The 25,749-nt window shown below is 44.5% G+C and overlaps 2 protein-coding genes across 3 annotated transcripts in view; one reads left to right on the forward strand and one right to left on the reverse strand.

Annotated features, from left to right (window-relative positions):
- LOC139403944 (uncharacterized) overlaps nt 1-10,014 on the forward strand; it is a 28,883-nt gene extending 18,869 nt beyond the window's left edge. Inside the window, exons 2-4 of the mRNA XM_071147151.1 lie at nt 1,816-2,082; nt 9,746-9,782; nt 9,883-10,014. Coding sequence (XP_071003252.1) covers nt 1,816-2,082; nt 9,746-9,782; nt 9,883-9,889 — 311 coding nt within the window. The 3' untranslated portion in view covers nt 9,890-10,014. The remainder of the gene's footprint in view (nt 1-1,815; nt 2,083-9,745; nt 9,783-9,882) is intronic.
- Nucleotides 10,015-10,314: 300 nt separating this feature from the next.
- LOC139403943 (2-iminobutanoate/2-iminopropanoate deaminase-like) lies at nt 10,315-24,390 on the reverse strand. 2 transcript variants are annotated; one of them, XR_011633801.1, is made up of 7 exons: nt 24,239-24,390; nt 19,911-20,016; nt 19,596-19,650; nt 19,378-19,446; nt 15,066-15,121; nt 11,194-11,949; nt 10,315-11,143 (listed from the first exon to the last, which is right to left on the reverse strand). XR_011633801.1 is itself a non-coding variant. In XM_071147150.1 (6 exons), the coding sequence occupies exons 1-6, from the start codon at nt 24,301-24,303 to the stop codon at nt 11,893-11,895; spliced, it is 408 nt and encodes a 135-aa protein (XP_071003251.1). In that variant the 5' UTR covers nt 24,304-24,390; the 3' UTR covers nt 10,557-11,892. The 2 variants fall into 2 exon arrangements, 1 of the variants encoding a protein (XP_071003251.1); XM_071147150.1 differs by having other exon boundaries at nt 10,557-11,949.
- Nucleotides 24,391-25,749: the final 1,359 nt, after the last annotated feature.

Consider the following 25,749-nt stretch of genomic DNA (forward strand, 5'->3'; position numbering starts at 1 on the left):
GACACTGCATCTCAGTGTTAAAGGCGTCTCTACAGACCCTGGTTCAGAGGTCTAAGACATCTCAGTGCTAGAGGCGTCACTACAGACACTGGTTCAGAGGTCTAAGACACTGCCTCTCAGTGCTAGAGGCGTCACTACAGACCCTGGTTCAGAGGTCTAAGACACTGCATCTCGGTGCTAGAGGCGTCACTACAGACACTGGTTCAGCGGTCTAAGACACTGCATCTCAGTGCTAGAGGCGTCACTACAGACCCTGGTTCAGCGTTCTAAGGCACTGTATCTCAGTGCTAGAAGCATCACTACAGACACCCTGGTTCAAATCCAGGCTGTGTCACAACCGGCCGTGACCAGGAGTCCCAGAGCACAATTGGCCCAGTGTCGTCCGGTGTAGGCCGTCATTGTAAATATAAATGTTTCTTAACTGACTTGCCTAATTTTTTATTTGTCTGTTATCTGAGAACACGTTCTCATTTACAGCAACGACCTGGGGAATAGTTACAGGGATGAATGAGCCGATTGTAAACTGGGGATTAATAGGTGACCTTGATGGTTTGAGGGCCAGATTGGGAATTCAGCCAGGACACCAGGGTTAACACCCCTACTCTTACAATAAGTGCCATGGGATCTTTAATGACCTCAGAGAGTCAGGACACCCGTTTAACGTCCCATCCGAAAGATGGCACCCTACACAGGGCAGTGTCCCTAATCTCTGCCCTGGGGCATTGGGATATATTTTTAGACCAGAGGAAAGAGTGCCTACTACTGGCCCTCCAACACCACTTCCTGCAGCATCTGGTCTCCCTTCCAGGGACCGACCAGGACCAACCCTGCTTAGCTTCAGAAGCAAGCCAGCAGTGGTATGCAGGGTGGTATTCTGGGTGGTATGCTGGCTGGTATGCTGGCTGGTATGCAGGGTGGTATGCTGGGTGGTATGCAGGGTGGTATGCAGGGTGGTATGCAGGGTGGTATGCTGGGTGGTATGCTGGGTGGTATGCAGGGTGGTATGCTGCTGGCCTAATTAAATAAAGGTTAAATAGAAAAAATTGCATGTCAATATCAGACTGGGTAGAATTTAAGTTTGAGGTCTCCCGCTATCTGCATAATATCTCATTGATATGTTAATTCAACCAACCAATAGGAATACATGAACATGAAATACATATTTCTACAGTGTCAAGTGGAAACATAACCAACCGTGTTACACTAGCTGGGCTGTTGACTGAGAAAGAGCTGTGATTGTTTGGTGTTGCTATGAGGTGACGCATTGTTTGCCAGTTTCACGGCTACTTAATCATGACCTGAAGCCATGTCCTAGTCAGCACGTTATAGACACCATTCAGACCCTATGACACTGTTCTAACACTGCTGGTTGCTATATAATTATATAATTGCCTACTTCTCACAGTAAGGTAGAGGGGAGTGACCGTTATTGTCTATTGTTGTAACCGTTGAGCTTGTCTATCAAACATTGAATATTTCAATTGATGTAGATTACTGTAAAGTACTTTGTGGGGGCAGGGTAGCCTAGGGGTTAAGGCATTGGACTAGGAACCGTAGCTAGGAATCCCCCAGCTGACAAAGTACAAATCTGTCTTTCTGCCCCTGAACAAAGCAGTTAACACGCTGTTCCTAGGCCGTCATTGAAATTAAGAATTTGTCCTGAATTGACATGCCTAGTTAAATAAAGGTAAAATTTAAAAACTTTGTGTTCTTGTTGAGGGCTACATAAATCACATTTTATTGATAAAAGTATTGCTTGATTGACCAATCCTTGAGCTCCCAGCATGTGGCTGATGTTCTGTGTTCCACTGCCAGGGGCGGCTAATGAGAACGGTAAGGTTGCGGAGGACAGTGAGACCATCCCAGATCACACAGTGACCGTAGCAGCCACAGGAGGGGAGGCCCAGTCTGCTCCGGCTGCAGCCCAAGCCGAGGCTCCTGCAGACACCACAGACCCAGCCCCTGCAGCGGAGACCCCTGCCCAGAGTGAGACCCAGCCTGCAGCCGATGCTCCTGCAGCAGCCACTTCCCCCGAGCAGCCAGCCAGCTCTCCAGAGCCTCCCCCTGCAACCCAGGACCCAGGTACGTACTGTAGGCACAGACAGACAGTCAGAGGCTGTGTTTACACAGGCAGCCCAATTGTCATATTTTTCCACTAATTGGTATTTTGATCAACCTGATCAGCTCTTTTGCCAATAATTGGGCAAAATATCAGAATTGGACTTCTTCTGTAAACGCAGCCAAAGTGGCCTGTTCAAAACCAACATGATCATGTTCCTCTATTTCCAATGCAAATCACACCTTTCTGCTGGCCTCATATCTGCTCACGGCACACAGGAGGCCTGTTTCAGGATGGACATGGATCAGTTGTGAATGCGTGACAGTTTTGATAAGGATGTAATACCTGTTTGTTCAAGCAGCTGTAAAAACACATTAGGATAGTTTCACCAGACACAGATAAAGCCTAGTCCTTTACAACAAAAAAACACATGATCTCAGTTGAAGTAGCTTTTTAGTCAGAGACTTTAGGCTTTAACCTGTCTGACTGGAAATACGTCCCTTACAGTATTAATCCAACAACAAGGTGTAATGACCCTCTCTATTGTCCCATTGACAAGACCAAGTACACAATGTTAATGTACTGCCAATGATCAACAGTAACCTGATAAGTGTTCCACTTAGCCTACTGTAATCCTCAGTGACCCCCTGAACACAGCTAGCTAGGAGCCCAGGTGAATATTCATCTATGTAGACTTTTCCCCTGTTCGGCTGTCTCATTACCCTGACTGTTACCAGGGTTATGGATAGGTCTGTTACCACGGTTATGGATAGGTCTGTTACCAGGGTTATGGATAGGTCTGTTGCCAGGGTTAGGGATAGGTCTGTTGCCAGGGTTAGGGATAGGTCTGTTGCCAGGGTTAGGGATAGGTCTGTTGCCAGGGTTATGGATAGGTCTGTTACCACGGTTATGGATAGGTCTGTTACCAGGGTTATGGATAGATCTGTTACCAGGGTTATGGATAGGTCTGTTACCACGGTTATGGATAGGTCTGTTATCAGGGTTATGGATAGGTCTGTTACCAGGGTTAGGGATAGGTCTGTTATCAGGGTTATGGATAGGTCTGTTATCAGGGTTATGGATAGGTCTGTTGCCAGGGTTAAGGATAGGTCTGTTGCCAGGGTTAGGGATAGGTCTGTTGCCAGGGTTATGGATAGATCTGTTACCAGGGTTATGGATACATCTGTTACCAGGGTTAGGGATAGGTCTGTTACCACGGTTATGGATACATCTGTTACCAGGGTTAGGGATAGGTCTGTTACCAGGGTTATGGATACATCTGTTACCAGGGTTATGGATAGGTCTGTTACCACGGTTATGGATACATCTGTTACCAGGGTTATGGATAGATCTGTTACCAGGGTTATGGATACATCTGTTACCAGGGTTATGGATAGGTCTGTTACCAGGGTTATGGATAGGTCTGTTACCAGGGTTAGGGATAGGTCTGTTACCACGGTTATGGATACATCTGTTACCAGGGTTATGGATAGATCTGTTACCAGGGTTATGGATACATCTGTTACCAGGGTTATGGATAGGTCTGTTACCACGGTTATGGATAGGTCTGTTACCAGGGTTATGGATAGGTCTGTTGCCAGGGTTATGGATAGATCTGTTACCAGGGTTATGGATACATCTGTTACCAGGGTTATGGATAGGTCTGTTACCAGGGTTATGGATAGGTCTGTTACCAGGGTTAGGGATAGGTCTGTTACCACGGTTATGGATACATCTGTTACCAGGGTTATGGATAGATCTGTTACCAGGGTTATGGATACATCTGTTACCAGGGTTATGGATAGGTCTGTTACCAGGGTTATGGATACATATTTTACCAGGGTTATGGATAGATCTGTTACCAGGGTTATGGATACATCTGTTGCCAGGGTTATGGATAGGTCTGTTACCACGGTTATGGATACATCTGTTACCAGGGTTATGGATAGATCTGTTACCAGGGTTATGGATACATCTGTTACCAGGGTGATGGATAGGTCTGTTACCACGGTTATGGATAGGTCTGTTACCAGGGTTAAGGATAGGTCTGTTGCCAGGGTTAGGGATAGGTCTGTTGCCAGGGTTATGGATAGGTCTGTTACCAGGGTTAGGGATAGGTCTGTTGCCAGGGTTAGGGATAGGTCTGTTGCCAGGGTTAGGGATAGGTCTGTTGCCAGGGTTATGGATAGGTCTGTTGCCAGGGTTAGGGATAGGTCTGTTACCAGGGTTAGGGATAGGTCTGTTGCCAGGGTTATGGATAGGTCTGTTACCAGGGTTAGGGATAGGTCTGTTACCAGGGTTAGGGATAGGTCTGTTGCCAGGGTTAGGGATAGGTCTGTTACCAGGGTTAGGGATAGGTCTGTTGCCAGGGGTATGGATAGGTCTGTTGCCAGGGTTAGGGATAGGTCTGTTACCAGGGTTAAGGATAGGTCTTTGATCAGGGTTAGGGATAGGTCTGTTACCAGGGTTAAGGATAGGTCTTTGATCAGGGTTAGGGGAAAGGATTGTTACCAAGGTTACTAACATGATCCCTCACTGACCCTGGATGTTCCATGGTTATGGAAGTCATTACTAACATGATCCCTCACTGACCCTAGAGGTTCCATGGTGATGGAAGTCATTACTAACATGATCCCTCACTGACCCTGGATGTTCCATGGTGATGGAAGTCATTACTAACATGATCCCTCACTGACCCTAGAGGTTCCATGGTGATGGAAGTCATTACTAACATGATCCCTCACTGACCCTGGATGTTCCATGGTGATGGAAGTCATTACTAACATGATCCCTCACTGACCCTAGAGGTTCCATGGTTATGGAAGTCATTACTAACATGATCCCTCACTGACCCTAGAGGTTCCATGGTTATGGAAGTCATTACTAACATGATCCCTCACTGACCCTAGAGGTTCCATGGTGATGGAAGTCATTACTAACATGATCCCTCACTGACCCTAGAGGTTCCATGGTGATGGAAGTCATTACTAACATGATCCCTCACTGACCCTAGAGGTTCCATGGTTATGGAAGTCATTACTAACATGATCCCTCACTGACCCTAGAGGTTCCATGGTGATGGAAGTCATTACTAATCTTGTCAATTTACTTAGTGAGTCCCAATGCAAATGACTGACAAGTCACATGTACTGCGCATTTCGATAGTGTATTTGTCTAATGCAAAGTACCAATAATATGACTGATAAAGGAAAAGGCTGTAGTTGGATAGAACCAGTGGGTCTGTATATAGTTGAATAGAACCAGTGGGTCTGTATATAGTTGAATAGAACCAGTGGGCCAGTATATAGTTGAATAGAACCAGTGGGCCAGTATATAGTTGAATAGAACCAGTGGGCCAGTATATAGTTGAATAGAACCAGTGGGTCTGTATATAGTTGAATAGAACCAGTGGGTCTGTATATAGTTGAATAGAACCAGTGGGCCAGTATATAGTTGAATAGAACCAGTGGGCCAGTATATAGTTGAATAGAACCAGTGGGCCAGTATATAGTTGAATAGAACCAGTGGGTCTGTATATAGTTGAATAGAACCAGTGGGTCTGTATATAGTTGGATAGAACCAGTGGGTCTGTATATAGTTGGATAGAACCAGTGGGTCTGTATATAGTTGAATAGAACCAGTGGGTCTGTATATAGTTGGATAGAACCAGTGGGTCTGTATATAGTTGAATAGAACCAGTGGGTCTGTATATAGTTGAATAGAACCAGTGGGTCTGTATATAGTTGAATAGAACCAGTGGGCCAGTATATAGTTGAATAGAACCAGTGGGCCAGTATATAGTTGAATAGAACCAGTGGGCCAGTATATAGTTGAATAGAACCAGTGGGCCAGTATATAGTTGAATAGAACCAGTGGGCCAGTATATAGTTAAATAGAACCAGTGGGTCTGTATATAGTTGAATAGAACCAGTGGGTCTGTATATAGTTGGATAGAACCAGTGGGTCTGTATATAGTTGAATAGAACCAGTGGGTCTGTATATAGTTGAATAGAACCAGTGGGTCTGTATATAGTTGAATAGAACCAGTGGGCCAGTATATAGTTGAATAGAACCAGTGGGCCAGTATATAGTTGAATAGAACCAGTGGGCCAGTATATAGTTGAATAGAACCAGTGGGCCAGTATATAGTTGAATAGAACCAGTGGGCCAGTATATAGTTAAATAGAACCAGTGGGTCTGTATATAGTTGAATAGAACCAGTGGGCCAGTATATAGTTGAATAGAACCAGTGGGCCAGTATATAGTTGAATAGAACCAGTGGGCCAGTATATAGTTGAATAGAACCAGTGGGTCTGTATATAGTTGAATAGAACCAGTGGGTCTGTATATAGTTGAATAGAACCAGTGGGCCAGTATATAGTTGAATAGAACCAGTGGGCCAGTATATAGTTGAATAGAACCAGTGGGCCAGTATATAGTTGAATAGAACCAGTGGGTCTGTATATAGTTGAATAGAACCAGTGGGTCTGTATATAGTTGAATAGAACCAGTGGGTCTGTATATAGTTGGATAGAACCAGTGGGTCTGTATATAGTTGAATAGAACCAGTGGGTCTGTATATAGTTGAATAGAACCAGTGGGTCTGTATATAGTTGGATAGAACCAGTGGGTCTGTATATAGTTGAATAGAACCAGTGGGTCTGTATATAGTTGAATAGAACCAGTGGGTCTGTATATAGTTGAATAGAACCAGTGGGCCAGTATATAGTTGAATAGAACCAGTGGGCCAGTATATAGTTGAATAGAACCAGTGGGCCAGTATATAGTTGAATTGAACCAGTGGGCCAGTATATAGTTGAATAGAACCAGTGGGCCAGTATATAGTTAAATAGAACCAGTGGGCCAGTATATAGTTGAATAGAACCAGTGGGTCTGTATATAGTTGAATAGAACCAGTGGGTCTGTATATAGTTGAATAGAACCAGTGGGTCTGTATATAGTTGAATAGAACCAGTGGGCCAGTATATAGTTGAATAGAACCAGTGGGTCTGTATATAGTTGAATAGAACCAGTGGGCCAGTATATAGTTGAATAGAACCAGTGGGTCTGTATATAGTTGAATAGAACCAGTGGGCCAGTATATAGTTGAATAGAACCAGTGGGTCTGTATATAGTTGAATAGAACCAGTGGGTCTGTATATAGTTGAATAGAACCAGTGGGCCAGTATATAGTTGAATAGAACCAGTGGGTCTGTATATAGTTGAATAGAACCAGTGGGTCTGTATATAGTTGAATAGAACCAGTGGGCCAGTATATAGTTGAATATAACCAGTGGGCCAGTATATAGTTAAATAGAACCAGTGGGCCAGTATATAGTTGAATAGAACCAGTGGGTCTGTATATAGTTGAATAGAACCAGTGGGTCTGTATATAGTTGAATAGAACCAGTGGGCCAGTATACAGTTGAATAGAACCAGTGGGCCAGTATATAGTTGAATAGAACCAGTGGGCCAGTATATAGTTGAATAGAACCAGTGGGCCAGTATATAGTTGAATAGAACCAGTGGGCCAGTATACAGTTGAATAGAACCAGTGGGCCAGTATATAGTTGAATAGAACCAGTGGGCCAGTATGTAGTTGAATAGAACCAGTGGGCCAGCAGACCTTATATAGTTGAATAGAACTCGTGGTTTTTCTTTATTTTGACTATTTTCTACATTGTAGAATAATAGTGAAGACATCAAAACTATGAAATAACACATATGGAATCATGTAGTAACCAAAAAGGTGTTAAACAAATCAAAATATATTTTATATTTGAGATTCTTCAAAATAGCCACCCTATGCCTTGATGACAGCATTTCACACTCTTGGCATTCTCTCAACCAGCTTCACCTGGAATGTTTTTCCAACAGTCTTGAAGGTGTTCCCACATATGCAGAGCACTTGTTGGCTGCTTTCTTTCACTCTGCAGTCCAACCCATCCCAAACCATCTCAATTGGAAATAAATTCCACAAATTAACTTTTATCAAAGCACACCCGTTAATTGAAATGCATTCCAGGTGACTACCTCGTGAAGTTTGTTTATCCCAGGTGTAACTCTTTATCCCATGTGTTGTTTTTGTCGCACTGCTATGCTTTATCTTGGCCAGGTCGCAGTTGTAAATGAGAACTTGTTCTCAACTGGCCTACCTGGTTAAATAAGGTGACATTTTAAAAAAGCTGGTTGAGAAAATGCCAAGAGTGTGCAAAGCTGTCATCAAGGCAAAGGGTGGCTACTTTGAAGAATCTCAAATATAAAATATGTTTTGATTTGTTTAACACCTTTTTGGTTACTACATGATTCCATATGTGTTATTTCATAGTTTTGATATCTTCACTGTTATTCTACAATGTAGAAAATAGTAAAAATAAAGAAAAACCCTTGAATCAGTAGGTGTGTCCAAATTATGTATATAGTTGAATTGAACCAGTGGTTCAGTATAGAATCACAGAAAGACACAGAGAGGGACACACAGAGAGGGACACACAGAGACACACAGGGACACAGAGAGACACACAGGGACACACACAGAGACATACACAGGGACACACACAGACACATACACAGGGACACACAGAGACACACAGGGACACGAGAGAGAGACACAGAGAGGGACACAGAGAGACACAGAGAGACACACAGGGACACAGAGAGAGACACACAGAGACACACAGGGACACGAGAGAGAGACACAGAGAGGGACACAGAGAGACACAGAGAGACACACAGGGACACAGAGAGAGACACACAGAGAGGGACACACCAAGAGAGAGACACACAGAGAGAGAGAGAGAGAGAGAGAGAGAGAGAGAGAGAGAGAGAGAGAGAGAGAGAGAGAGAGAGAGAGAGAGAGAGAGAGAGAGAGAGAGAGAGAGAGAGAGAGAGAGAGAGAGAGAGAGAGAGAGAGAGAGAGAGAGAGAGAGAGAGAGAGAGAGAGAGAGAGAGAGAGAGAGAGAGAGAGAGAGAGAGAGAGAGAGAGAGAGAGAGAGAGAGAGGGACACACAGATATACACAGAGAGCGACACACAGAGAAACAGAGACACAGAAAGCAGGGCAGCCTCTCTGAGGTGCTGAATGATTCACGGCCTGCCAAACCAAACCTAGGGAGCCCTGGTCAGAAGTAGTGCCATACCAAACCTAGGGAGCCCTGGTCAGAAGTAGTGCCAAACCAAACCTAGGGAGCCCTGGTCAGAAGTAGTGCCAAACCAAACCTAGGAAGCCCTGGTTAGAAGTAGTGCCAAACAAAACCTAGGGAGCCCTGGTTAGAAGTAGTGCCAAACCAAACCTAGGGAGCCCTGGTCAGAAGTAGTGCCAAACCAAACCTAGGGAGCCCTGGTCAGAAGTAGTGCCATACCAAACCTAGGGAGCCCTGGTCAGAAGTAGTGCCAAACCAAACCTAGGGAGCCCTGGTCAGAAGTAGTGCCATACCAAACCTAGGGAGCCCTGGTCAGAAGTAGTGCCATACCAAACCTAGGGAGCCCTGGTCAGAAGTAGTGCACTACAAATAAGGTGCCCTACACTGACTTCAAACAGCAGAAAAGGGACATTGCAGCATTTGTAGTTCAGGATGTATTTCAGGATTACCCTTCCAGGCCTCTTAACACTTTTTTCACAATACATAACGATTAGTGAATGTAGGTTGATGACTGTTTTGTGTTTGTTCTTGCTCCTGAAAAGCAGCTGAGGTCACAGCAGAGGCCGATACAACTGCAACGAGGTGAGAAGGGTTATTTACATGAAATACAAAGTGAACTTGTTGCTTCATATTTCTTGAATGTCCACCCATTCTAATATGATTTCCCTCGCTTGCATTTTAGCCCCTAGTCAGGGAAAAGAAGCCGGTCTTCCCATTGTTGTGGATGAAGAATCTGCATGAATGTCCTAATTTGAAAGCGAGAGAGGATGACAATATATACACACCACTTGCCTGTTGCCAAGCTGCAGACCAGCTGATCTCTGTGACCAGGATCAATCGGTCATCACTGTGCCTTTTTCCTCTGTAAATACTCTACTTCCTGTGCATTTAGTTGTATTATTAGCATTGTTTATAAAACATTCATTAGATAATTGCTTCAAAGTAACTTATAAATGCTTATTAATATTTGCTTGAATCTAAAATCTACATTTCTGGTGACTAGAGTTCGTATTACAACCTTGTAACGATGTGGGATCAAGTATGAGGGAAATCAAGTATGTGGGATCAAGTATGTCGGATTAGGCGACCAACACTAATTTGTCAGAATTATTCATTCAGGAACAACTTGAATCCATTTACTCACACATATTTGAGAAATGAAGCCAACAACTATTAGACATTTACACGATGTTTTTACAGCTGGCTTGGATTGTACAACCCATATTATGACCATGTTATGACCATGTTATAAGGGTATATATAATATGACCATGTTATTAAGCTCTATGGCCATGTTATTAAGCTCTATGGCCATGTTATAACGGTTTGAATAAAACAGTTACTGAACTCAAGACATTTACTGACGTTTTTTAAATGACAAGTTGCTTGTTTCAGCAGCATCCTTTGCATGAGGAAAAGTACTTATGTCAGACAGTATCTCATCCACACTGTTAGATTACATCATAGAGACGATGGAGCAGAGCCCATGAAGAGAAAAAGGTAGCAGAAAAGGTAGCAGAAAAAGGGACAGTAAATCTCTGTATTTTCTTGTAGTTGCAAGTCACATTTTGGTGCGTTTGACAGTTGACAAAATAGAGAAATAAACCGACTAAAAACCAAGATCGGTAAGGCCTGTATATGGCTTTGGGTAAGGCCTGTGTATGGCTTTGGGTAAGGCCTGTGTATGGCTTTGGGTAAGGCCTGTGTATATGGCTTTGGGTAAGGCCTGTGTATGGCTTTGGGTAAGGCTTGTATATGGCTTTGGGTAAGGCTTGTGTATGGCTTTGGGTAAGGCCTGTATATGGCTTTGGGTAAGGCCTGTGTATATGGCTTTGGGTAAGGCCTGTGTATATGGCTTTGGGTAAGGCCTGTGTATATGGCTTTGGGTAAGGCCTGTGTATATGGCTTTGGGTAAGGCCTGTGTATATGGCTTTGGGTAAGGCCTGTGTAAATGGCTTTGGTTATGGCCTGTGTAAATGGTTTTGGGTTTGGCCTGTATATGGCTTTGGGTAAGGCCTGTATATGGCTTTGGGTAAGGCCTGTGTATATGGCTTTGGGTAAGGCCTGTGTATATGGCTTTGGGTAAGGCCTGTGTATATGGCTTTGGGTAAGGCCTGTGTATATGGCTTTGGGTAAGGCCTGTGTATATGGCTTTGGGTAAGGCCTGTGTATATGGCTTTGGGTAAGGCCTGTGTATATGGCTTTGGGTAAGGCCTGTGTATATGGCTTTGGGTAAGGCCTGTGTATATGGCTTTGGGTAAGGCCTGTGTATATGGCTTTGGGTAAGGCCTGTGTATATGGCTTTGGGTAAGGCCTGTGTATATGGCTTTGGGTAAGGCCTGTGTATATGGCTTTGGGTAAGGCCTGTGTATATGGCTTTGGGTAAGGCCTGTGTATGGATTTTTGCTTTTCGTTTACATGGAACTTTTCTGGGATCTTTTATTTCAGCTCATGAAACATGGGACCAACATTTTAGATGTTGCATTTATATTTTTGTTCAGTGTACAAACAGGAACATGTTATGACATTATATATCCTCTTCAAGGCCTTAGAATGTCTGAGCAGTGTAGTCTAAGTCTAAGAGTGGTTTGGGTTCATTTAATTAATATTTAAACTAGGACTATTTCAAGGTTGTTAAACGTTCACTTCCAGGTTAGTTAGTTTACAGCTTGTTGATGCTCTGGCCGGTTAGTCAGGACTCAGAGATGGGTCCCAGAACAGCCACAGCCTCGATCTCCACCAGACCACCCTGCAGACAGAGAGACGAAGAGAGACGGAGAGAGACGGAGAGAGAGAGAGAGAGAGAGAGAGAGAGAGAGAGAGAGATTAGAATCACCATTTGGAAGAGTACTACATCTTTAATATCAAGTAGATACATAATAAGTAGAGCTGTGTGGATATGGAGCTGACTCTGGTGAGGGTTAGAGCTGTGTGGATATGGAGCTGACTCTGGTAAGGGTTAGAGCTGTGTGGATATGGAGCTGACTCTGGTGAGGATTAGAGCTGTGTGGTTATGGAGCTGTGTGGATATGGAGCTGACTCTGGTGAGGGTTAGAGCTGTGTGGATATGGAGCTGACTCTGGTGAGGGTTAGAGCTGTGTGGTTATGGAGCTGTGTGGATATGGAGCTGACTCTGGTGAGGGTTAGAGCTGTGTGGATATGGTGCTGACTCTGGGGAGGGTTAGAGCTGTATGGATATGGAGCTGTGTGGATATGGAGCTGACTCTGGGGAGGGTTAGAGCTGTGTGGATATGGAGCTGACTCTGGGGAGGGTTAGAGCTGTGTGGATATGGAGCTGACTCTGGGGAGGGTTAGAGCTGTGTGGTTATGGAGCTGTGTGGATATGGAGCTGACTCTGGGGAGGGTTAGAGCTGTGTGGATATGGAGCTGACTCTGGTGAGGGTTAGAGCTGTGTGGATATGGAGCTGACTCTGGTGAGGGTTAGAGCTGTGTGGTTATGGAGCTGTGTGGATATGGAGCTGACTCTGGGGAGGGTTAGAGCTGTGTGGATATGGAGCTGACTCTGGGGAGGGTTAGAGCTGTGTGGATATGGAGCTGACTCTGGGGAGGGTTAGAGCTGTGTGGATATGGAGCTGACTCTGGTGAGGGTTAGAGCTGTGTGGATATGGAGCTGACTCTGGGGAGGGTTAGAGCTGTGTGGTTATGGAGCTGACTCTGGTGAGGGTTAGAGCTGTGTGGATATGGAGCTGACTCTGGTGAGGGTTAGAGCTGTGTGGATATGGAGCTGTGTGGATATGGAGCTGACTCTGGTGAGGGTTAGAGCTGTGTGGATATGGAGCTGACTCTGGGGAGGGTTAGAGCTGTGTGGTTATGGAGCTGACTCTGGTGAGGGTTAGAGCTGTGTGGATATGGAGCTGACTCTGGTGAGTGTTAGAGCTGTGTGGATATGGAGCTGACTCTGGGGAGGGTTAGAGCTGTGTGGATATGGAGCTGACTCTGGGGAGGGTTAGAGCTGTGTGGTTATGGAGCTGTGTGGATATGGAGCTGACTCTGGTGAGGGTTAGAGCTGTGTGGTTATGGAGCTGACTCTGGTGAGGGTTAGAGCTGTGTGGTTATGGAGCTGTCTCTGGGGAGGGTTAGAGCTGTGTGGTTATGGAGCTGTGTGGATATGGAGCTGACTCTGGGGAGGGTTAGAGCTGTGTGGATATGGAGCTGACTCTGGTGAGGGTTAGAGCTGTGTGGATATGGAGCTGACTCTGGTGAGGGTTAGAGCTGTGTGGTTATGGAGCTGTGTGGATATGGAGCTGACTCTGGGGAGGGTTCGAGCTGTGTGGATATGGAGCTGACTCTGGGGAGGGTTAGAGCTGTGTGGATATGGAGCTGACTCTGGGGAGGGTTAGAGCTGTGTGGATATGGAGCTGACTCTGGTGAGGGTTAGAGCTGTGTGGATATGGAGCTGACTCTGGGGAGGGTTAGAGCTGTGTGGTTATGGAGCTGACTCTGGTGAGGGTTAGAGCTGTGTGGATATGGAGCTGACTCTGGTGAGGGTTAGAGCTGTGTGGATATGGAGCTGTGTGGATATGGAGCTGACTCTGGTGAGGGTTAGAGCTGTGTGGATATGGAGCTGACTCTGGGGAGGGTTAGAGCTGTGTGGTTATGGAGCTGACTCTGGTGAGGGTTAGAGCTGTGTGGATATGGAGCTGACTCTGGTGAGTGTTAGAGCTGTGTGGATATGGAGCTGACTCTGGGGAGGGTTAGAGCTGTGTGGATATGGAGCTGACTCTGGGGAGGGTTAGAGCTGTGTGGTTATGGAGCTGTGTGGATATGGAGCTGACTCTGGTGAGGGTTAGAGCTGTGTGGTTATGGAGCTGACTCTGGTGAGGGTTAGAGCTGTGTGGTTATGGAGCTGTCTCTGGGGAGGGTTAGAGCTGTGTGGTTATGGAGCTGTGTGGATATGGAGCTGACTCTGGGGAGGGTTAGAGCTGTGTGGATATGGAGCTGACTCTGGGGAGGGTTAGAGCTGTGTGGATATGGAGCTGACTCTGGGGAGGGTTAGAGCTGTGTGGATATGGAGCTGACTCTGGTGAGGGTTAGAGCTGTGTGGATATGGAGCTGACTCTGGGGAGGGTTAGAGCTGTGTGGTTATGGAGCTGACTCTGGTGAGGGTTAGAGCTGTGTGGATATGGAGCTGACTCTGGTGAGGGTTAGAGCTGTGTGGATATGGAGCTGTGTGGATATGGAGCTGACTCTGGTGAGGGTTAGAGCTGTGTGGATATGGAGCTGACTCTGGGGAGGGTTAGAGCTGTGTGGTTATGGAGCTGACTCTGGTGAGGGTTAGAGCTGTGTGGATATGGAGCTGACTCTGGTGAGTGTTAGAGCTGTGTGGATATGGAGCTGACTCTGGGGAGGGTTAGAGCTGTGTGGATATGGAGCTGACTCTGGGGAGGGTTAGAGCTGTGTGGTTATGGAGCTGTGTGGATATGGAGCTGACTCTGGTGAGGGTTAGAGCTGTGTGGTTATGGAGCTGACTCTGGTGAGGGTTAGAGCTGTGTGGTTATGGAGCTGTCTCTGGGGAGGGTTAGAGCTGTGTGGTTATGGAGCTGTGTGGATATGGAGCTGACTCTGGTGAGGGTTAGAGCTGTGTGGATATGGAGCTGACTCTGGTGAGGGTTAGAGCTGTGTGGATATGGAGCTGACTCTGGGGAGGGTTTAGAGCTGTGTGGTTATGGAGCTGTGTGGATATGGAGCTGACTCTGGGGAGGGTTAGAGCTGTGTGGATATGGAGCTGACTCTGGGGAGGGTTAGAGCTGTGTGGATATGGAGCTGACTTTGGGGAGGGTTAGAGCTGTGTGGATATGGAGCTGACTCTGGGGAGGGTTAGAGCTGTGTGGTTACACTGCTTACTCTGGGGAGGGCAACAACCTGGTAGGCAGCTCTGGCAGGGAAGTTTTTGCTGAAAACTGAAGAAAAAAAAGTATATTGTACATACAATTTCCCCAAATCATACTGAATTAAAGTAGGCCTAATTCCAAAAATATGTATACTGAAATTACGTTTGCAAAGAAACAGGAAGTTCTAGACTCTGAATGACAGGGAGTAGCAACAAATATACTCCTGACTGAAAACCTGACTGAAAACCTGGCTGAACGCTGGTCTAGACTCTGAATGACAGGGAGTAGCAACAAATATACACCTGGCTGAACGCTGGTCTAGACTCTGAATGACAGGGAGTAGCAATAAATATACACCTGGCTGAACACTGGTCTAGACTCTGAATGACAGGGAGTAGCAATAAATATACACCTGGCTGAACACTGGTCTAGACTCTGAATGACAGGGAGTAGCAACAAATATACACCTGGCTGAACGCTGGTCTAGACTCTGAATGACAGGGAGTAGCAACAAATATACACCTGGCTGAACGCTGGTCTAGACTCTGAATGACAGGGAGTAGCAACAAATATACACCTGGCTGAACGCTGGTCTAGACTCTGAATGACAGGGAGTAACAATAAATATACACCTGGCTGAACGCTGGTCTAGACTCTGAATGACAGGGAGTAGCAATAAATATACACCTGGCTGAACGCTGGTCTAGACTCTGAATGACAGGGAGTAACAATAAATATACACCTGGCTGAACGCTGGTCTAGACTCTGAATGACAGGGAGTAGCAATAAATATACACCTGGCTGAACGCTGGTCTAGACTCTGAATGACAGGGAGTAGCAACAAATATACACCTGGCTGAACGCTGGTCTAGACTCTGAATGACAGGGAGTAACAATAAATATACACCTGGCTGAACGCTGGTCTAGACTCTGAATGACAGGGAGTAACAATAAATATACACCTGGCTGAACACTGGTCTAGACTCTGAATGACAGGGAGTAGCAATAAATATACACCTGGCTGAACGCTGGTCTAGACTCTGAATGACAGGGAGTAGCAATAAATATACACCTGGCTGAACGCTGGTCTAGACTCTGAATGACAGGGAGTAGCAACAAATATACACCTGGCTGAACGCTGGTCTAGACTCTGAATGACAGGGAGTAACAATAAATATACACCTGGCTGAACGCTGGTCTAGACTCTGAATGACAGGGAGTAGCAATAAATATACACCTGGCTGAACACTGGTCTAGACTCTGAATGACAGGGAGTAGCAATAAATATACACCTGGCTGAACGCTGGTCTAGACTCTGAATGACAGGGAGTAGCAACAAATATACACCTGGCTGAACGCTGGTCTAGACTCTGAATGACAGGGAGTAGCAACAAATATACACCTGGCTGAACGCTGGTCTAGACTCTGAATGACAGGGAGTAACAATAAATATACACCTGGCTGAACGCTGGTCTAGACTCTGAATGACAGGGAGTAGCAATAAATATACACCTGGCTGAACGCTGGTCTAGACTCTGAATGACAGGGAGTAACAATAAATATACACCTGGCTGAACGCTGGTCTAGACTCTGAATGACAGGGAGTAGCAATAAATATACACCTGGCTGAACGCTGGTCTAGACTCTGAATGACAGGGAGTAGCAACAAATATACACCTGGCTGAACGCTGGTCTAGACTCTGAATGACAGGGAGTAACAATAAATATACACCTGGCTGAACGCTGGTCTAGACTCTGAATGACAGGGAGTAACAATAAATATACACCTGGCTGAACACTGGTCTAGACTCTGAATGACAGGGAGTAGCAATAAATATACACCTGGCTGAACGCTGGTCTAGACTCTGAATGACAGGGAGTAGCAATAAATATACACCTGGCTGAACGCTGGTCTAGACTCTGAATGACAGGGAGTAGCAACAAATATACACCTGGCTGAACGCTGGTCTAGACTCTGAATGACAGGGAGTAACAATAAATATACACCTGGCTGAACGCTGGTCTAGACTCTGAATGACAGGGAGTAGCAATAAATATACACCTGGCTGAACACTGGTCTAGACTCTGAATGACAGGGAGTAGCAATAAATATACACCTGGCTGAACGCTGGTCTAGACTCTGAATGACAGGGAGTAACAACAAATATACACCTGCCTGAACGCTGGTCTAGACTCTGAATGACAGGGAGTAGCAACAAATATACACCTGGCTGAACGCTGGTCTAGACTCTGAATGACAGGGAGTAGCAATAAATATACACCTGGCTGAACGCTGGTCTAGACTCTGAATGACAGGGAGTAGCAATAAATATACACCTGGCTGAACGCTGGTCTAGACTCTGAATGACAGGGAGTAACAATAAATATACACCTGGCTGAACACTGGTCTAGACTCTGAATGACAGGGAGTAGCAATAAATATACACCTGGCTGAACGCTGGTCTAGACTCTGAATGACAGGGAGTAACAATAAATATACACCTGGCTGAACACTGGTCTAGACTCTGAATGACAGGGAGTAGCAATAAATATACACCTGGCTGAACGCTGGTCTAGACTCTGAATGACAGGGAGTAGCAATAAATATACACCTGGCTGAACGCTGGTCTAGACTCTGAATGACAGGGAGTAGCAATAAATATACACCTGGCTGAACGCTGGTCTAGACTCTGAATGACAGGGAGTAACAATAAATATACACCTGGCTGAACGCTGGTCTAGACTCTGAATGACAGGGAGTAACAATAAATATACACCTGGCTGAACGCTGGTCTAGACTCTGAATGACAGGGAGTAACAATAAATATACACCTGGCTGAACGCTGGTCTAGACTCTGAATGACAGGGAGTAACAATAAATATACACCTGGCTGAACACTGGTCTAGACTCTGAATTACAAATTAACACAAATATACACCTGGCTGAAAAACTGACTGAATGCTGGTCTAAGATTCTGTCTCTTTTTACCCCACTGCTTGAGAGTACTCTTGGTAGTATTCACACTAAACTAAGGTAATGATCATATATTAGACCTAGTACTGTGAACTTCATGGCTGATTACTGTCGTATTGGCTGTCTGGAACCGTATGGCTACAGGCTACAGACAGGACCCAGGGAGAGGGTTGGGTTTCACAGAGCTTCCTTGTATCCTCTTACACTCCGAGTCTGACACACACCAGGGTTCAGTTCCACTGTGTATCGTGATGGGACACACACCAGGGTTCAGTTCCACTGTGTATCGTGATGGGACACACACCAGGGTTCAGTTCCACTGTGTATCGTGATGGGACACACATCAGGGTTCAGTTCCACTGTGTATCATGATGGGACACACACCAGGGTTCAGTTCCACTGTGTATCGTGATGGGACACACACCAGGGTTCAGTTCCACTGTGTATCGTGATGGGACACACACCAGGGTTCAGTTCCACTGTGTATCGTGATGGGACACACACCAGGGTCAGTTCCACTGTGTATCATGATGGGACACACACCAGGGTTCAGTTCCACTGTGTATCATGATGGGACACACACCAGGGTTCAGTTCCACTGTGTATCATGATGGGACACACACCAGGGTTCAGTTCCACTGTGTATCGTGATGGGACACACACCAGGGTTCAGTTCCACTGTGTATCGTGATGGGACACACACCAGGGTTCAGTCCCACTGTGCATCGTGATGGGACACACACCAGGGTTCAGTCCCACTGTGCATCGTGATGGGACACACACCAGGGTTCAGTCCCACTGTGTATCGTGATAATACCCATAGAGCTGGGGTCCCATTGTGAGTCCTTTGGACAAGGAACTATGGGAAACCTAACTTAGCACGGCAAAGACAGACAAGAGTTTAATTATAAAGGGTACAGCTATGCATCAACTTGAACTACAGCAATGGATGGCCCATATGTAACTGATTACCACACGTTGTACATGCAGGACACGTTGGAATATTTAGCTGTTGTCCTTTCAGACATATGTGAATGTGCTACTGAAGAATGCTGGGTCTAAATTCAGAATTCAATATTAGGCAGTTGGCACACCGAACAAGTGGCCAACAGATCCTGAGAGAAGTGCTGTTATTCAGGGAAGAGGGCGCCATCGTGTGGACAGTTGTGGACATGCAGGACAGTCTGAAGAGGTGGATAAACTCAAACGTTCGATGCGGACGATAATCTCAATTGATTTCCTTGTGTGTTTTCAGCAGGAGGCGAGAGGACGTGAAGAAACACATAAATATAATTGAGATTATCCCATAATTTGACCCTTAGCCCCTCACATTGTCAGGTCAAGCACTTACATGTCTTATAAACATCGTTGACGTTGACAAAGTCATTAATGTCTGCCAACAGCACGGTTGTCTTGACGACTGGAAGATACAAAAGTAAGGAAGTCTGTCAGATACACATTTCAGATCTCAGGTGGTATTAATCTAATCCTTTTTTGTCTTTTACAGTTAATAAACATACATTAATTATTGTTGATCTGATGATATATATTAAAAAGAGGGAGGCTTACCATTGTCATAACCACATCCAGCTGCTTTCAGGATCTCTCCCATATTGACCAGAGCCTGGGGGGGTGGCGGGCAGCATGATATAAGAATTCCTGACTAACATGATAAGTATATAATAGTGATAAGTATATAATAGTACTATCTTTTTTTACCTCTCCCCTCCACCACCATCTCTCTACCCTCCTCCACCATCTCTCACCTGTCTGACCTGACCTCCCCTCCCTCCATCTCTCACCTGTCTGGCCTGAGCCTGTACCCCTCCCTCCACCATCTCTCACCTGTCTGACCTGACCCCCCGTCCCTCCACCATCTCTCACCTGTCTGGCCTGAGCCTGTACCCCTCCCTCCACCAGCTTCCCTGAGGCCACGTCTAGCCCCAGCTGGCCGGAGATGTACATGGTCCGATCCACCACCACCGCCTGGCTGGAGCACAAACAATTGGACATAAGTCACTCTACTAGGAAGTCCACTATGTGCAACTCAACCTGTGCTAAAGTGCTAAAAAAAATAGCCCACGTTAACATATGTAACTTAAGAAACAAGGTTCATGAAATCAATAATTTGCTAGTGTCATGACATGGCCCTCTTTGGGTATAGCGAGTGCCTTCCCTCTCTCTCCCTCCTACACCCAGGTTCTGTTATCTCAGGTCGTAAATTCCTGGAGGAGACTCTCTCCCTCATCCGGTATAGAGAGAGGGTTCACAGTAGAACAAAGGAACTTCTTCTATCTCACAGAACTTGAGAACTGAACAATATCCATGTTTTGGAGAATGTGTAAACGGTCGGTGGAGAATCCAGCTACGACCGGTCCATTTTGTTTAGTGTTTGTGACCTCATGAGAGACAATACAGCCACATTACCATCTCTGTTTTTAAAAGAGAGCCTCCGTTATGAGATTTGCATCTAATTATTGTATAAAATGAAACTATTTGTGTTTTAATTTTACTTTTATTTTACTAGGCAGTTAAGAACAAATACTAGTCAGTTAAGAACAAATTCTTATTTTCAATGACAGCCTAGGAACAGTGGGTTAACTGCCTGTTCAGGGGCAGAACGACAGATTTGTACCTTGTCAGCTCGGGGATTCGAACTTGCAACCAAGACTTACTAGTCCAACGCTCTAACCACTAGGCTACTCTGCCGCCCCAGTAATTATGTCATGTGATTTTAAACTGTTTAAGGGAAGAGAATCCAATTCCCTTTGGAGTTTAACTAAGTCATTGAGCCATGACTAAATTGAACTCTATTCCACAACTCTCTACTCCTATAACCTCTCTACTTCTATAACCTCTACTCCTATAACCACTCTACTCCTATAACCTCTCTACTTCTATAACCACAACTCTCTACTCCTATAACCTCTCTATTCTCTACTTCTATAACCACTCTACTCCTATAACCTCTAATCCTATAACCCTCTACTTCTATAACCACAACTCTCTACTCCTATAACCTCTCTATTCTCTACTTCTATAACCACTCTACTCCTATAACCTCTAATCCTATAACCCTCTACTCTCTACTCCTATAACCTCTACTCCTATAACCCTCTACTCTTTACTCCTATAACCCTCTATTCTCTACTTCTATAACCTCTCTACTCTCTACTTCTATTACCTCTACACCTATAGCCACTCTACTCCTATAACCCCTCTACTCCTATAACCCCTCTACTCCTATAACCTCTCTACTCTCTACTTCTATTACCTCTACTCCTATAACCTCTCTACTCCTATAACCTCTCTACTCCTATAACCTCTCTACTCCTATAACCTCTACTCTATACTCCTATAACCCTCTATTCTCTACTTCTATAACCTCTCTACTCCTATAACCTCTCTACTTCTATTACCTCTACTCCTATAACCACTCTACTCCTATAACCACTCTACTCCTATAACCCCTCTACTCCTATAACCCCTCTACTCCTATAACCCTCTATTCTCTACTTCTATAACCTCTCTACTCCTATAACCTCTCTAATCCTATAACCCTCTACTCTCTACTCCTATAACCACTCTACTCCTATAACCCTCTACTCCTATAACCCTCTACTCTTTACTCCTATAACCCTCTATTCTCTACTTCTATAACCTCTACTCCTATAACCTCTCTACTCCTATAACCTATCTAATCCTATAACCCTCTACTCTCTACTCCTATAACCCCTCTACTCCTATAATCTCTCTACTCTCTACTTCTATTACCTCTACTCCTATAACCCCTCTACTCCTATAACCCCTCTACTCCTATAACCCTCTACTCTCTACTCCTATAACCACTCTACTCCTATAACCTCTACTCCTATAACCCTCTATTCTCTACTTCTATAACCTCTCTACTCCTATAACCTCTCTACTCCTATAACCTATCTAATCCTATAACCCTCTACTCTCTACTCCTATAACCCCTCTACTCCTATAATCTCTCTACTCTCTACTTCTATTACCTCTACTCCTATAACCTCTCTACTCCTATAACCTCTCTACTCCTATAACCTCTCTACTCCTATAACCTCTACTCTTTACTCCTATAACCCTCTATTCTCTACTTCTATAACCTCTCTACTCCTATAACCTCTCTACTTCTATTACCTCTACTCCTATAACCCCTCTACTCCTATAACCCCTCTACTCCTATAACCCCTCTACTCCTATAACCCCTCTACTCCTATAACCCTCTATTCTCTACTTCTATAACCTCTCTACTCCTATAACCTCTATACTCTCTACTTCTATTACCTCTACTCCTATAACCCCTCTACTCCTATAACCCTCTATTCTCTACTTCTATAACCTCTCTACTCCTATAACCTCTCTACTTCTATTACCTCTACTCCTATAACCCCTCTACTCCTATAACCCCTCTACTCCTATAACCCCTCTACTCCTATAACCCCTCTACTCCTATAACCCTCTATTCTCTACTTCTATAACCTCTCTACTCCTATAACCTCTATACTCTCTACTTCTATTACCTCTACTCCTATAAACACTCTACTCCTATAACCGCTCTACTCTTTACTCCTATAACCCTCTATTCTCTACTTCTATAACCTCTCTACTCCTATAACGTCTCTACTTCTATTACCTCTACTCCTATAACCACTCTACTCCTATAACCTCTCTACTCTTTACTCCTATAACCCTCTATTCTCTACTTCTATAACCTCTCTACTCCTATAACCTCTCTACTCTTTACTCATATAACCCTATATTCTCTACTTCTATAACCTCTCTACTCCTATAACCCCTCTACTCCTATAACCCCTCTACTCTCTAATCCTGTAATCTCTCTACTCTCGACAACCTCTCGTCTCTATAACCTCTAGTCCCAGCCAGCCAAGATAGTATAGAGGCAGCCAGCCAGCCAAGATAGTATAGAGGCAGCCAGCCAAGACAGTATAGAGGCAGCCAGCCAAGACAGTATGGAGCCAGCCAGCCAAGACAGTATAGAGGCAGCCAGCCAAGACAGTATAGAGGCAGCCAGCCAAGACAGTAGAGGCAGCCAGCCAAGACAGTATAGAGGCAGCCAGCCAAGACAGTATAGAGCCAGCCAGCCAAGACACTCTACTCCTATAAATTCTCTACTCCTATAACCTCTCTACTCCTATAACCTCTCTACAACCTCTCCACTCCTATAACCACTACTCTCTACTCCCGTAACCACTCCACTCCCGTAACCACTCCACTGCCGTAACCACTCCACTCCTATATCCTCTCCACTCCTATATCCTCTCCAATCCTATAACCTCTACTCCTATAACCTCTATATAACTTCTCCTTTAGCCTGTTGTTAGGTCAACACCAAGTCACCAAATAACACATCGAACATGTTATTGTATTTCCTTTGAAGTATTATGGCTGCCCTGCATAGTTTCTGTAACAGACAACCTTAACCATTAGTTAGTAAAAAGAGGATCAAGATCCACCCCACTATCTCTGATCATGGTAACAAACTCCTCCCCCTCCTCCTTTTATTGGCTCCTGACCACAGTTGCCAACTTTTAGCTAGCCTTTTAGTAAACAACTTTTAACTAGCCTTTTAGTAAACAACTTTTACACTAGCCTTTTAGTAAACAACTTTTAACTAGCCTTTTAGTAAACAACTTTTAACTAGCCTTTTAGTAAACAACTTTTAACTAGCCTTTTAGTAAACAACTTTTAACTAGCCTTTTAGTAAACAACTTTTAGCTAGCCTTTTAGTAAACAACTTTTACACTAGCCTTTTAGTAAACAACTTTTACACTAGCCTTTTAGTAAACAACTTTTAGCTAGCCTTTTAGGTAACAACTTTTACACTAGCTTTTAGTAACCTTAACTAGCTTTTAGGTAACAACTTTTTGCTATTTTCTTATTCTCTTATGCTGTCATGATTATGTAATTTGTTGTGTAATTGTGAAATGCAGCACTCCTATGCAAAACAACCTTGGGCTCAATGGGACTCCCTGTTAAAATGAAGGTTCAAAACATAACATTGTTTCTAAGCTACTTTATATAGTCATATCAGGTGTTTGATCTACTTATTCATGAGTTTATGAAACACAGTCCATAGCGATGTAGATAAGCCATGCACTAAGTTGCATTCTAAAGATTCACCACAAAACACATTGATGAATTATTAGTAAAATATATGTGAGGCCTACCTGTAAATCCCCTGTCTTATAGGTGCTTTAGGAGTATAAGGAAATAGTTTCTGAACAGCAGCCATCGTGTCCAGAGTAAACTACAGTCACAGACCTCAGCTTGGGACAAAGTGAAGTGAACCGCTGTTCAGGAAAACCTTTGTCTCGACAAACACTGCTGGGGCAAAGTATCTGCTGTGGCTGGCATCACGCTAGCGGTGCTACAAGCTAGGGGCGGAAGAGGCCATTTCCCTTTATACAAGGTCAAGTGCTTTGGCTGGTGGAAAAGTGCAAGAGAAATCCAAATCACTAGTGCAGGATGACTTCTATGAGTGTCCATGTGCAAGTGTACGGATTGGAGACTGGGATAACTCCCTGCCTTATTGGGGCTTTTGGGTGGTCTCAAAACTTGAGACATCTGTGGCATTGTGCTGTGACAAAACAGCACATTTTAGTGGCAAAAAAATCCCCAGCACAAGGTGCACCTGTGTAATGATCGTGCTGTTAAATCATCTTCTTGATATGCCACACCTGTCAGGTGGATGGATTATCTTGGCAAAGGAGAAATGCTCACTAACAGGGATGTAAACACATTTGTGTATACCATTTTAGAGAAATAAGATTTTTGTGCGTATAGAACATTTCTGCGATTTTTTATTTAAACTTATGAAACATGGAACCAAAACTTTACATGTTGTGTTTATATTTTTGTTCAGCTTAGTTCCTATTGGGAGAAAACAGTCTGTCCATTCAGGTCACATCACCTCCATTAGGTTTTCAGATCTAGTTCCTAGAAAAGGAGTGGGTCCACTCAGATCATATGAATTCATTGCTCTTTCGTTCTCATTAAGACAGGCTTTGGTCGTGGACAAAGCGCCACAGCTTTCCGTAACTGGGTTATATAGAGTATTACATCCTGATAATATCAAACAAACACCACGGGGTTCCCGTCGATCCCGTCCTCTACCGTCCCCCAGGCTGGTTGCCTCTACCATAGTGGAGTGTTCCAACAGCTATTTCCCTGGAGCATTGTGGTAAGACTATTTTCCTTTCCATTTCATCCACCAACTAGCTGTAAAAACTATATTTTTTGCTATTAAAAATATATATTCACAGCAATTTAGATGGTACAATGATGTTCTCACATAAACAGGAATAGAGGAAAGAGTGTAGAACTGTGGTAACCAGGAAAGAGTGTAGAACTGTGGTAACCAGGAAAGAGTGTAGAACTGTGGTAACCAGGAAAGAGTGTAGAACTGTGGTAACCAGGAAAGAGTGTAGAACTGTGGTAACCAGGAAATAGTGTAGAACTGTAGTAACCAGGAAAGAGTGTAGAACTGTAGTAACCAGGAAAGAGTGTAGAACTATAGTAACCAGGAAAGAGTGTAGAACTGTAGTAACCAGGAAAGAGTGTAGAACTGTAGTAACCAGGAAAGAGTGTAGAACTGTAGTAACCAGGAAAGAGTGATTGGGCGCTTTACCCAATCTGCCATTGTTGGTTGTGCTCGAGGAGATGACCACGCCTCTTAGTG

Source organism: Oncorhynchus clarkii, unplaced genomic scaffold, assembly GCF_045791955.1.
Source record: "Oncorhynchus clarkii lewisi isolate Uvic-CL-2024 unplaced genomic scaffold, UVic_Ocla_1.0 unplaced_contig_9947_pilon_pilon, whole genome shotgun sequence".
NCBI lineage: Eukaryota > Metazoa > Chordata > Actinopteri > Salmoniformes > Salmonidae > Oncorhynchus > Oncorhynchus clarkii.